General features: G+C 42.1%; 1 protein-coding gene across 1 annotated transcript in view; it reads left to right on the forward strand.

Annotated features, from left to right (window-relative positions):
• Positions 1–14,906, forward strand: part of ascc3 (activating signal cointegrator 1 complex subunit 3) — a 626,361-nt gene that overhangs the window by 330,300 nt on the left and 281,155 nt on the right. Inside the window, 1 exon segment of the mRNA XM_034173960.1 lies at positions 8,970–9,146. Within this exon segment, the coding sequence (XP_034029851.1) occupies positions 8,970–9,146 (177 nt within the window).

Consider the following 14,906-nt stretch of genomic DNA (forward strand, 5'->3'; position numbering starts at 1 on the left):
AGATTTTGCTTGTTTACTAGTGTGCTTGGAGTCATTGACTTGTTGAAACACCCTTTTCAAGGGCATGTTCTCTTCAGCATAAGGCAACATGACCTCTTCAAGTATTTTGACATATCCAGACTGATCCATGATACCTGGTATGCGATATATAGGCCCATCACCATAGTAGGAGAAACATGCCCATATCATGATACTTGCACCACCATGCTTCACTGTCTTCACTGTGAACTGTGGCTTGAATTCAGAGTTTGGGGGTCGTCTCACAAACTGTCTGTGGCCCTTGGACCCAAAAAGAACAGTTTTACTCTCATCAGTCCACAAAATATTCCTCCATTTCTCTTTAGGCCAGTTGATGTGTGTTCTTTGGCAAATTGTAAGCTCTTCTGCACGTCTTTTATTTAACAGAGGGACTTTGCGGGGGATTCTTGCAAATAAATTAGCTTCACACAGGCGTCTTCTAACTGTCACAGCACTTACAGGTAACTCCAGAATGCCTTTGCCATTCTGGTTATTCTTCTATCCATTTTGATGGTTGTTTTCCTTTTTCTTCCATGCATCTCTGTTTTTTTTTTTTTGTCCATTTTAAAGCATTGGAGATCATTGTAGATGAACAGCCTATAATTTTTTGCACCTGCGTATAAGTTTTCCCCTCCCCAATCACCTTTTTAATCAAACTACGCTGTACTTCTGAACAATGTCGTGAATGTCCCATTTTCCTCAGACTTTCAAAGAGAAACGCATGTTCAACAGGTGCTGGCTTCATCCTTAAATAGGGGACACCTGATTCACACCTGTTTGTTCCACAAAATTGACGAACTCACTGACTGAATGCCACACTACTATTATTATGAACCCCCTTTTCTACTCTTTTTTTTACTAATAGCCCAATTCCATAGCCTTAAGAGTGTGCATATCATGAATGCTTGGTCTTGTTGGGTTTGTGAGAATCTATTGAATCTGCTGGTACTTTGTTTCCCATGTAACAATAAGAAATATACTCAAAATCTGTATTAATCTTTTTAGTCACATAGCACTACTATTATTCTGAACACTACTGTATATTTCGCAGGTAAGAAAGCAGTCCTCGTAATATCTGTAATGTGGAGGTCAAAGGACAACGTATAATTAAAAATTACCCCAAGGTTCCTCACTTTGTCAGTGTGATGTATGACACATGAGCCTAGGCTAAGTATGAGCTGGTCAAATTGATGTAGATGTCTAACTGGACCAAGAACCATTATTTCAGTCTTGTCAGGGTTTAAAAGTAGGAAATTGCTAGACATCTAGCTTTTCACTGATACAAGGCAATCTTCTAAGGATTTTATGTGGATGAGATTACCAGCAGTTATCAGCATGTGTAACTAAGTATCATCAGCATAGCAATGAATGGTATTCCCAAAATGCTGCAATATGCGCCCAATGGGTGCTATATAAAGGGAGAAAAGGAGGGGGCCTAAGACAGATCCCTGTGCACCCCAAATTTCACCAGACTCGTAGTGGTGTCCAAATCCATTTCAAGCAGAATATCATTCACTACTTTAGTGACAGCTGTCTCCGTGGAATGATATTTTCTAAAAGCGGACAACAGTGGCTCAAAAAGATTATTCTTAGTTAGGTGGTCCACGAGCTGCTGTGAAACGACCATTTACAGAATTTTAGAGAAAAATGATAGATTTGATATCAGCCTCTAGTTTTTCAAGATACTAGGATCAAGATTAGATTTCTTAAGTAATGATTTAATCACTGCACATTTGAAACATTTAGGAACACATCCAGAAGTTAATGAGATTAATAATTTCCAGCACAGTCAGCCCAAGAGTGGGCCACAGGTCCTTAAACAGTTTTGATGGTGTTGGATCAAATCAGCAGGTTGTACCTTTTGTAGATGTTACGAGTTTCGTCAGCACGCCTAGTGAGATACTATAAAATTCTGTAAATCTAGGTAAAACCTCAGTGATGGCACCCACCTCAAATAGCAGGGTGTAGTGGCTGGGTTAAGGCATGCTGGGAGATGTTTAACCTAATGACATCTATTTTCTTCTTGAAATAACCCAAGAAATCTTGTGCTGTAAAAGGAGAGCGACTTATACAGTGAGGAAAATACGTATTTGAACACCCTGTGATTTTGCAAGTTCTCCCACTTAGAAATCATGGAGGGGTCTGAAATTTTCATCTAAGGTACATGTCCACTGTGAGCGACAAAAAAAACAATCCGGAAATCATAATGTATGATTTTATAATTTATTTGTATGTTACTGCTGCAAATAAGTATTTGAACACCTGTGAAAATCAATGTTAATATTTGGTACAGTAGCCTTTGTTTGCAATTACAGAGGTCAAACGTTTCCTGTAGTTTTTCACCAGGTTTGCACATACTGCAGCAGGGATTTTGGTCCACTCCTCCATGCAGATCTTCTCTAGATCTTTCAGGTTTGGAGTTTCAGCTCCCTCCAAAGAATTTCTATTGAGTTCAGGTCTGGAGACTGACCAGGCCACTCCAGGAACTTGAAATGCTTCTTAAGCCCCGTTTACATATAGACGGTAAGAGCTCCCGGAAGCGTCCCGGAAGAGCTTTTGGCCGTCTTAAGGATCACACGCCGTTGTTAACACTGGCACTAGGAGGCGTGGCTTAGTTCCGGCTTTACCGGTAATCGTCTAAAAAATTATTCAACATGTCGAATAATTCCGGGAACGCTCCCGGAGAATTTGCGTGACGACGGAGACAACGCGAACAACGGAATTTGATACTTTTTAATCGCCGTTTTATCCTGCCCCTTCCTGTAGTGCCGCAGTTTACACCGCCGTAATTGGTGGCCGGCGTTGTATCCCTAATCAACGGCGTGTAGTCACGGCAGTGATAAATAATGCTCCACTAAATACAGCCGCAAAACTGTAAACCTAATTAGTGATTAATCAGAAACCACTGTTGCAGGAGGCATGATGTCAACATTTGTGACAATACCAAATGTGAGAACCAAATCCAGGGTATTTCTACTAATGTGTGTCGAATCATGAATGTATCTGGAATCCTAATACATCCATAATTTCCATAAATGATATGCAGAGGGGATCAGAAGGTTTATTTATATAAATGTTGAATTCACCAGTAAACAGAATATCTGGAGTAGTTGACAAGTTAGAGGTAAACTCACCAAAATCTGTTGGGAAAGTGTAAGTACACGGACCCACAACAGGGGGCGCAAATGAACGGACAATAGAATAGGTCAAATAACAACACTTTACTGTTGCGAACGTGCACAACAAACACAACAGATTCCACAATAGATCAAAGGTCAAATTACAAGGTGTCGTGTGGGCAGGCTCGAAGATAGGAGACGCCTTTCCAAAGCAGAACCGGAACCACACGATTTCCTCCGCCACCAGACCCCGGGAATACTGGAGCCGCCAAGTCCCAAACTCCCAGGTGGCCACTGCCTCCGCGTGTCGGACCTGGTACTGCTGGCGAGGAACAAAAACACAATTAAACGTGGGTGCGTCTGCACCCAGCAATCTGCACGGCAGGGAAGCTACCTCCACCTCTCGTTGGAGAAAAAAGTCTGTTATCACTCACAAAAATCACAACAAAAAGGCTTTCTATCAAGCAGTCAGGCTGAGGATATTACCTTTCAGGTAGAACGATATCTCGGCAAAGAGGTGGAGATGACGTCTTGCTGATATACCGATGCAGATCAGATGAGTGGTGACAGCTGTCACAGGTGATGAGTGTCAGCTGTCACCCCGGCTGCTCCTGTGAGGCGGCAGCGCCCTCTGGTGGTGGTGGGCCAGCAGTACCTCCTCTTCAGCAGCCCACACAACAAAAATCATCTTACAATTCATAGTATGGGCCAGGGGGCCTATATGCAATGACAAAGTAATAGGGTTAATTTTTATTCTTCTGACCTTGGCAATACGTAGCATTGTGGGCAGGGCGGAAAATCGGATGTTCAAACAAATTATATTTATGAACCCCCAACAACTAATAAACTAAACCTGGATTTGTAGATAAAAGCAATACCCCCACCTTGCTTTGCATCATGAGGGACATGCCTAAATGTGTACACCGGTGGGCAGGCCTCATTTAAGGCGAGGACAGGTGTAGGTTTAAGCCAAGTTTCACATAACCCAATCATATCTAAATGGTGATCCATAATTAGATCATTAATCAACAGTGATTTTGAGGACAGTAATCTTATGTTAAGATCCAGACTAAGGACCTCAGGGGGGTTGATAGTTGGACTGTTTGGTTTAGGGGTGTTTCCACAGTGGCATATATACGAGGTCTATTAGATAAGAAACCGACACTTTTATTTATTTTTTTAACTATATGGATTTGAATGACGTGCGATTACACCAATCATGCTTGAACCCTCGTGCGCATGCGTGAGTTTTTTCACGTGTGTCGGTGACGTCATTTCCCTGTGGGCAGGCCTTGAGTGAGATGTGGTTCAGCCCTCTCGGCTGAATTCCTTTGTTTCACACGCTGCTCGAGACGGCGCGCGTTGCTTTATCAAAATTTTTTCTGGACCTGTGAGGAATATCCGAGTGGACACTATTCGAGAAATTTAGATGGTTTTCGGTGAGAAGTTTAACAGCTGATGAGAGATTATGGGGTGTTTCTGTCGCTGTAAGGACTTCCCACGGAGCGGGACGTCGCGCAGCGCTTCCAGGCGCCGTCGTCGGCCTGTTTCGACCTGAAAACATCCTAATTTAAGGCTTAATTCACCCAGGACGTCGTGAGAGAACAGAGAAGATTCAGAAGAGGCCGGCATGAGGACTTTATGCGGACATTCCACTGTTTAAGGACATTTTTTAATGAAAGACGTGCGTGCAAATTCGCCGATTCGTTTCCGTGACGACTTGGCGAATCTGTGTGCGCCGCGACAGGCAAAGCATATCCCTGTTTGATTTTTACATACACGTCTGCGGAGACAGGCCACCGTCTCAACTGGACGAATTTACCTCCTTGCCATATAAACTGCACTATCACCATAGTGGATTTTCTGCAACAATTTCCCCACTAAAGTAATGGATTCCACACTCACATTCGTCATAAGCCTTGCAGGGTCTGTAATCACCTGCGCTGTGGCCTGCTGCAAATCCTAATGTTACCCTCCTTGTAGAGCTCTATCTATGTTCGCAGACAAGATAGCAGCGCCTTCCCCAGTAGGGTGAAGGCCATCTGGCATCAGCAAGCCATGGTGGCCCCAAAACAAAGGCCAGTTATCAATCAAACTAAAGCCTTGCTGTCTACAAAATTCTGCCAGCCACCTATTTAACAATGTCAGCCTGCTAAATGCCTCATCATTACCCTGGGAGGGGAGGGGACCAGAGACTATTAATTTATGGTGACAAATTTTTGTAACCTCGGAGTTCTTCATCCTGACATAATTGGTGCAGATGAGAATAACTATGTGGCTGTATGTAGTGTCATGTTCCTTTGTTTGTCTACCCTTCTGCAGCATCACCACTCTGAGATGAGAGGCAGTGTCAGGAGCTCTGGCCCCAGGAATATATTTAATGTCAGTCGATGTCTGTAACCTGACTTTGCGAGTGATAGACTCCCCTATCACTAAAGCCCGGCGTTTCGGCCTGGAGATAGGAGTGGAAGTAACCCGTGGGCTCAACTGACTAACAAGAGAAAACTGGTTCACAGTTCACAGTGGCAAGTGTGATTGGGGTACCACAACAGGGCACCGAGCCCTATGTGACTTCCTATGTCTAACTACGGTCCAAAAGCCATCATCCACAGCCAGTGATTGTAGGCTAATGCTAATGGGCATGCTGGCCGGGCCAACACTAACCTTGTCTGGAGTGCCTGTAACAGCTAACTCCACTGAACTAAGAAGCTGTTCTAGCTTACGGACACGGCTTTCTCAAAGAGCCACCCTATCTGCCAGCATTGCGTAGAATTTATGTAAAGTGTAAAGCAGTGTACGTTGTGCACCAGAAAATGCAAGACTGTAGCCAAGCCAGCACGAGCTAACTGCTAACAAAAATGCTAATATAACCACTCCTAAGATTCACACAGGAATAGAATAATGAGCTACAAATTCACAGCAGTTACACTGAAATGCTAACAGAAGTATTAGACTGGGAGTGACAGTAATAGAAGAAATGTTTAAAAAATGTGTAGCTGAGCTAGCACAAGCTAACCACCAGCAAAAAGCTAACCATTTCCAAGATTCCGAACAGGAGAAATTTAGTTAAATAAAATTCACAATAGATGCACTTAAAAACTAAAAGACATGTTAAACAGAAATAGAAGAAATGAATACAACTTTGATGTGATTACAAAGGCGTTGATTCAGCACGCAGTCCGTTGGACTTAGCTACATTTTTTCAGTTCAAGCCCCATGTGAAACAGATATGCTACAAAGATTCAGGGATACTTCGTCATCTAACCGTGATTGAAATTAATCCGTATGTGCTTTGCAGTGAAATGTTCCATCTGGCCCATTGGCTTGGAGCTGTGTTCACTGGCTAGCTTGGCCTTTGCTCTGCATGCTAACACATAACTACATATTACAAATGTATTCTCTTTATTTATGGATCCAAGAGCTCTGCAAAGTAGAGTAGCATGCCATTGTCTCTGAATGGAACCAGTTCTGCTTGTTTGTGACCAAATACTGTCTTGTCTTTAGGGCCCTGGTTCTTTCGGTTTGGTTTTTGCATTGTTATGAAACTTGATTAGTAATCAGTGAATGACGGTGACAACTAGATGTCTTTGGTACTCGGTCTGTTGGAGACCCTTGGGTATTGCTGGAATGACTTTTGTCAAAAGAGTGGCTACTTAAGGAGGCTAAGAGGAGGATTATCTCTTGCATTGTGAGGGAGTGTCAGCTATGATATTTTAATCACGTGGTGTATTTCTTTTTCCATGATGCAGTACACTCGTGCCTCATTGTTGAGGACACCAGCAACTGCAGAAGACCAAAGTCACACCGCACTTTACACCTGATTATTATTTTGGAGATGGGCGAAGGGCTGGTTGTCTTCTTGACTTGTTGATATCTCGGTCCCAAATCTGTTCGGTAGTGTGGTGGATCTGGGACTATGCCATCCATGGGAGCACTCCCCAATCTTTCCTGAACTGAGTGTCGTGTCCTAATATATTTTCATTGTCTAACTTAAGGAAACACTGCTGCCCAGTGCATGGTTTTATTAAACATGGGAACCAGGCAGTTTAACTGTTACAGATATTCCCTGCTGTTGTGTATGATTGTCTGTATATGTACAGACAACACAATTGCTGCAACACCAGGCTTCACACTCCTCTTATTTCTAATGCAAATATGAGTGAGGGCTCAAAATATTATGGTATAAAGACATTCATCTTTATACCATAATATTAATATTATGTTATACAATATTATGTTATTAATATTATATAATATTATACAATTAATAATAATTATGTTCCTTTATCAAATGAAGACGTACACCAGCTGACAGCTTTTGGTAGTTTTTCTTCCTTACAGTAGTACCATGGTTCCACTTTGGTCAGTGCTCAGTATGCACTGTAGTGTTTAATTCCCAGCTGACACGTTATAGTCTTCAGCATTGAACTCTACCCGAGTAAACAGTATCATTGTTGTCTCAGTGCCACATCGGGCCTTCCAGATTTATTATTTCTCTTCATATCACTGTAATCGCCTTTTTAATGCATCTCCTTTGGGAAAGTTCAAATTCAGCTGTTAATCACAGTAACTTCTTGAGGTTATAAAGTTTTATGGTGTGAGTTCCATGCTCAGAGCTAAAGCAGGAATTTTGTAGCTGTTAAAAGTAGATGCATAAAGAAAAAGGTCATATAAAAAGAAAAAAACAAATCCGTGCAGGTCGTTGGAGTCTGTTGTCGCACATGAGGCACATTTGCAGTACGGAGGTTGAACATCAACAGTGTGGATGCTTAGCACAGGCCGTATCCGCAGGCAGGGATTGGTTGGGTCTTATCTTGATGGGCTGGTTTGACAGGTACTGCATCACATTAAAGGCCTTACCAATCTTCCCTGTCACATTCAGCAGGAGGCTTGCAGATAGGACAGACTCCTTTCTCCTCCAGACCCCCTTCAAATTGCTCTCCTCTTACCCACATGGAGACAAAACATACCAAATTTTCTTCAACGTTCAATGACAAAATAAAGGCAGATTTTATTTTTACTGAAACACATTTTAAAAGCATTAGTTTCCATATTGATGATATATTTGCCTGAAGTTTTAACCTCAAAATAATTTTTTTTTTTTTTTTTTTTTTTAATATAGTTAATGCTCAGGACAAAAAATGATTTGTAAAATGTTGCTTTATAATGACATTATAAACACCCTGGAATGCATTTAACTTGGTGTCGTGTTCCACCCAGATGTTATGTTCAGGATTGTTTGGTGTAGCTGGTTATTAACCTTCATCTTGGTCATGTCACAACATGTCTCAAACTTATTTCCATCATCACAGCGGTTGTGTTGTTTTGTTCGGATTACTCAAAAACAAAGGAACTTGGTTTAATATAACTTGGCCAATGGACTGGGTATCTTCTGGAATGGTGACCATGACCTAAAATATGGTTATTTCACATTCCCCCATTCACACGCCAATGCCAAGGGGCTGGGAGTAGCAATTAAGGACCTTGCCAGGGACTTTTCTGTTTAGGTGTGAAATTGAGCCTATGACCTTCTACTCACAGGATCACTTATTGCACCTTTATGCCAGCAGCTAAAAGTCTGATTTTTGGTTGGATTCCTGTAAAGTGCCAAACCAAGGGAATTATGAAATGCTGTTTTGGATTGCAGGATGAGGCACATTACACATTGAAGCTTGGCTGACGTATTCACTCTACCACTGCACTTTTATAAAGTGTATAATCTTAGCTGTTAATGTTATTTTGTTGAGTACTACTGGAATAAAATGTGTATTTTGTCTGGATCACTGCTGAGAACTTTGTGTGATTCTGACTGCTCTGTTCTCTGATGGTTAGGTCGAGTCCACCCAGAGTATGATCAGGATCCTGGGCCTTTCAGCCACCCTGCCCAACTACCTTGACGTGGCAGCCTTTCTGCATGTCAACCCCTACATTGGCCTCTTCTTCTTTGACAGTCGCTTCAGACCGGTGCCTCTTGGACAGACATTTGTGGGTATAAAAAGTAACAACAAGGTAATTCAACACTTTTTATTTTTTTACACATAGGTAAACACAATCCCACATTGATGTAGATGTTTGCTTTTCAAAGGTTCTGCAGGTGCAAGCATTTTATTTGGGTTATATGTTATCTTTCGTTATTTTAGTCCATAGCACCATGTTGATAAAACAGATAGACAATAAAAATGAGTTTATAGCACACAGTAATATTTGAGGCTTTTACAGATTTGCACTAATAAAGAACCCTGGTGTTTCTGCATGAATGCATATGGTGTTTATTACCTCCGCCAAGGAGGTTATGTTTTCGGTCGCGTTTGTTTGTCTGTCTGTTTGTCAGCAGGATAACTCAAAAAGTTTTGAACTTATTTTGATGAAATTTTGTGGAGTGGTTGGAAATGACAAGCGGAACAAGTGAGTAAATTTTAGTGGTGATCCGGATCACGGTCCGGATCCTGATACTAATGCGTTAGCATGTCTATGGCATTTTCAATGTTAAAAGTTAGCATTAAGCAGTTGCAGCTGTCATCACGTTCGGGTGCATTTGTTTTCAAATTGTAATATTTCTTAAATTTATTTTTGTTTATATATTAATAATCTAATGATTATTATATACAATTTTAGAGAAAGAGACAAAAAGAAATAGATCACTGTGCCAAGGAGGGAATCTCTTTAGGGTCAGTGACCCTATGGCCTTGTTTAGAGAAGTGTTTCATAAATGTTAAAAAATTAATATATTTGCAGTTTAGTTGAATAATAAATTTAATTTTGTCTCTTATTTGTTTTTGTCTATAAGCACATGCAATATCAATATCAGTGCGCAGATGACAGTAGCTTCTGGGAAAGGTGCAAGTTGCAATAAACTGTGATGCCAAGCGCTAACGATACATGCTATCCAGTCACAGCAGATGAAACTTTTTTTTACTACTGAGCAAACATCATTGTTAGAGTTTTTTAGGTTCAGTGATTCCACGGCGTGTAGATGTTATGGCGTCAGTGACCCCATGGCCTTGGCGGAGGTTTGCACTCTCTGAGTGCTTCTAGTTTATTTATTAAACACTCAAATCTGAAATATCCAGTTGGACAGTTTTATGCTTTACTAAAGCAGTATCCTGTTCCCTGAGCTACCTGCTCTTTAACTGAAGAAAATAAGACACCTGAACAGGTTCAGAAAAGCCTGACTCAGTTCCAGTTTTGCACTCCACTGTGTAAGTCCACTAAAGATCGCCATTAGGGAACCGTAATTAATGACAAATAAATTGCTCAACATGAAGTTCTTGTGCAGTGATAAACAGGGGAAACAGAAGCTATTGATTTGATTTAATCTGTATTGTTTTCTCTTTATTATACATTGTTGTTGGGCTGCACAATTACCATTTTTTTTTAGCTAATATAAACATTTGTTGCATCCATCCATCCATCCATTTTCTTCCGCTTTATCCGGAGTCGGGTCGCGGGGGCAGCAGCTCAAGCAAAGCCGCCCAGACCTCCCGATCCACACACACCTCCCCAGCTCCTCCGGGGGAACCCCAAGGCGTTCCCAAGCCAGCCGAGAGATGTAATCCTTCCAGCGTGTCCTGGGTCTTCCCCGGGGCCTCCTCCCAATGGGACGTGCCCGGAACACCTCTGCAGCGAGGCGTCCAGGGGGCATCCGGAAAAGATGCCCAAGCCACCTCAACTGACTCCTTTCGACGTAGAGGAGCAGCGGCTCGACTCCGAATCAAGCCGCTGTAAATGAGTGCAACATTTGTTGCAGTCATTTACAAAATGCTCCTGAGGCCTATGAGGAACTCTGTTATTATTAAAATGTCACAGTTCAAAATAAAACTGCAATAAGATAAGACAAGAAAAAACAAACCTTCCAACATGGTCCACTGAAACCTTAACAGTGTGAGCGAGAAGCTTTACAGGAATGCTTGAGCACTTTTGGAGACACATGCACAAACCTAATGCAATATGCTCTTTTTAGTTTCTAGTGTTAAAACATTTAGAGTTAAATTATCAGCAGCTGCTTTCCCGCTCCTTCTTGCGGACTGTCCTCATAGTGTCACCCCATTTCATCGCTACTAGGGCCCAGTGATCTTTGGCTGCTGGATTTCTGGCATGTCCACCTGGAGTTGTCATCAGCCTGCTAACGACACTCACTGAAGGTCCACCACACTACAAAGGGTACCATAGCTAAAGGTTTAATAACAACTTTCATCTAGGTCTCACTGGTGATCTCTGGATTTAGGTTTCCACTGCTCTGCATCATGTGGTCTAATGCCATAATGTCTTTGCATAAAAAACCATGTAGGAGCACCTGTATTGTTGCAGTTGATGCCACCAGTGAACATGTCATAATCGTTGTCATTAAGAAATGAGATCACACACACAAGTCTGAATCAAGGTTCTGATTTTCATATGATTCATCCTGCAGCCGTACATCACTGGATTTTGAAAAGTAAAAGCTCTACAGGTCCTGATGATTGGTTCACTGTTTCTTATTCCCGGATTCCATAATGTGAAGCAGATCAGTCCATGAGTCCCCCTCTATGGGACACCAGTCTTATCTGGGTTATTTTACCAGCAGTGTCATGTCAGAGATTTTTGTATCTATTATACTTGTCTGAATCAGTCTGAACAATGCAGAAACCACTTCAGGGAATGTGTGAGCCTCCATTTTTAAGGGATCCGATTTGACTCCTGAGCTGTTTCACAGCTGGTATGTGCTGGTACCACAATTATTTTTACATAAGACTTCAAATAAAAGTCAGTTCCAAATGTTACACATCCCTTGGACTTCGGTTAAATCATCCATTAAAAATTGAAAGCATGTGGCAAATATGATCATCTTCAAAAGCCCATGAAGGAGGCAAGTGAGTAAAGGCGCTGTGACAAAAGAATTCAGCCTTCAATGGCTGTGATTGGAGAGATGGTGTGTGAAATAGTTTTTATCTGTTACTTAATCTTACATCTTCAGAGTGACATAGCAAAAGGATAATAGATGAAATCTAGATTCAGGTTTTCTCGAACCAAAGTGTCATGAATTTGGACCCAAAAAGCCTCAACACAAATGCAAGACTCACACAGAGGCACAGGTTGAGAAAAAGGCCGCAGTCTTAGACTTGTTTTTGTGATTCAGTAAAAAACATCACAGATGCTGTAACAGAACAAAATATCGATGCACTGCACGATAAGATAAAAACACAGAATAAAAGCACAGAATACCGATTCAAGTTGTGTGTTAGTGATGAATAGGGGTTAAAAAACTTTTGATAACTGTCTCTGTGTATACACAACATACAATAAATAAATAAGGGCATGGGATATTGCACTTATGAAGATGCTACAAGGATAAAGTTACTACCAGATGCTACAGTATATTCTATATCCTACATTCCATATTGCATAGTTCTTTCTATTACTTTACTCAGTAAACAGGCAGAGGTCGGTACACAAAAAGGCATCCAAATCATGAGGTGAAACTCAAGGTCAAAAAACAGGCAAAAGGTTTGAAAAACACAGCATGACAAAAACAAACAAGCAGACTATGGAAAGGCTGGTAGCAGCAATACAAAGGCAAAGACAAAGTGGAAATAGGGAGCTTAAAAAGAGCAGGTAATGGATGGATGATAATGGAGGTAATGGAGCGGGAGACCTCTTGCAATCTGCAGCCATCTTGTAGATCGCTGATGACCTGACGAAGGCACGGGCGGGCCTGCTCCCAGGTTCTCCTGCACCCTTGTCACCAGGGTCATTGCAGACAGCACGGGGAATCTGAGTCTGTGGGTGGAAACAATGATGGCTGAAAACCATGGACAATATGAAAAGGGGAGAAGCCAGACAAGAACTATGGTAAAGTGTTATGTGCTAGTTCAACCCAAGGCAATGTTCCGACCCAGGACGTGGGGTGTGAGATGACGTGATGAAAGGCCCTACTCCAACGTCTACTTGAAACATTCGTCTGACTGTTGGACTGGGGGTGATAGCCACAGGATAGGCTGACAGGAGCTCCAAAAAGGTTTGCAAAATTCTGACCAGAACTGAGACACAAACTGCGGGACCTGGTCAACACAATGTCCTGAGGAAAACAATGGTACCTGATAATAAAATGTTAACAGCCTTGGCCATCTCCTTGGCCAAGGTCTGATAGCAGAATCAAGTGGGCCATCTGAGAGAATCTATCCACCATGGTCAGGATGACGTGTTACCAAGAGTTTGGGAGAACCCATGGCAAAATCCACAGCAATATGTGACCATGGCTGCTTAGGAACAAATAGTGGTGCATATTGACCCTGTGGGTTACGAGTTGATGATTTGAACACAGCACATACCTGACAAGCACTTTCAAACTCTTTGATATTGTTGCCCATACCTGGCCACCAAAACAGTTGTTGTATCACAAGCAGTGTCTTATTAACACCTGGATGACAAGAAATTTGTTAGCATGAGCCCACTCAATCACTTCCCCCCCTTAGCGAGTCCACCACGAACAGTTTTGCCTGAGAAATCAGTGGTGTAAGACTTCAGCGGCCACTTTCACTTTGGCTTCAGTGTCCAGATGAGAATAGAAAGAAAACACTTTTCTGGCAGAATGGTCTTGGATTCAAGGGTGTGGCAGATCTAGTCAAATGAGCTGGAAAGTGAGCCTGGTTTAGTATTTTTGTAGCCGAGTCGATAAGACAGGACAAAGTCAAAGCACAGAAAAATATGGCCCAACATGCCTGCCTAGCATTCAGATGTTTAACTGATCTCAGATACTCCAAATTCTTATGGTCGGTCCAGACCAGGAACGGCATCTGGACCCCTCTAACTAATGACACCACTCCTCCAGGGCCACTTTGACAGCCAGCAGCTCCTAGTCACTAGTGTTATAATTTTGCTCAGCAGTGGATAACTTCTTGGACAAAAATGCACATGGGTGGAAACTTATCATCAGTGGGGCTAATTTCAGAAAGAACTTCCCTATCATAATGTCTGAGGTGTCTACCTTGACCACAAACTGCTAACCAGGGTTGGGGGGAGCAGCACTGGAGCAGACATGAAACGCTGCTTCAGTTCACAAAAAGCTGCATCACATTCCAGAAACCAAACAAAAGACCTGTGGGGAGAGGTGAGCTTATGTAAGGATTTCTATAAAAAAAAAGATTTTGATAAAAATTACCAAACCCCAGGAACCTCTGTACTTCCTTGCGGGTGTATGTTGTGGTCCACTCAGCCACAGCCACTACCTTGTCTGTGTCCATCTTGACATCCCCCTCAACCAGCACAAACCCTAGAAAAGATACCGAAGGTTTGTAGAGTTTGCATTTCTCTGCTTTCACATACAGCTGGTTCTGGAGTAACCACTGCAGACATCATTTACGAAATTGTGAAATGTTGCTGGAGCGTTAGTGAGACCAAATGGCATGACCAAATATTCATAGTGACCTATGGGCGTATTTTAACAAGGTCTTCCGCTCATCACCCTCCATATCCTGACTACAATGGTATGCGTTTTGGAAATCTAACTTAATTAATCCTTTAGCCCTCTGTAGGGACTCAAAAGGCTGATGCAAGAATGGGAGGAGATATCCTATCTGGACGTTATCTCATTAGTCCCTCTGTAATCAGTACAAGGTCATAGAGCCTATCCTTCTTTCTCCCAAAGCCGAACCCTGCCCCAGCAGGGGATGAGGATGGTCGAATTAAGCTAGCTGGAGTGACTCCGGATGTAATCCTCCATGTCTTGACACTCAGGTCCTGAATGAATACAGTTTTTCTCTAGGGTGTGTGGTTCCTGTAGCAAGTCTATAG

This window comes from Thalassophryne amazonica, chromosome 7, assembly GCF_902500255.1.
Source record: "Thalassophryne amazonica chromosome 7, fThaAma1.1, whole genome shotgun sequence".
NCBI classification, from domain to species: Eukaryota; Metazoa; Chordata; class Actinopteri; order Batrachoidiformes; family Batrachoididae; genus Thalassophryne; species Thalassophryne amazonica.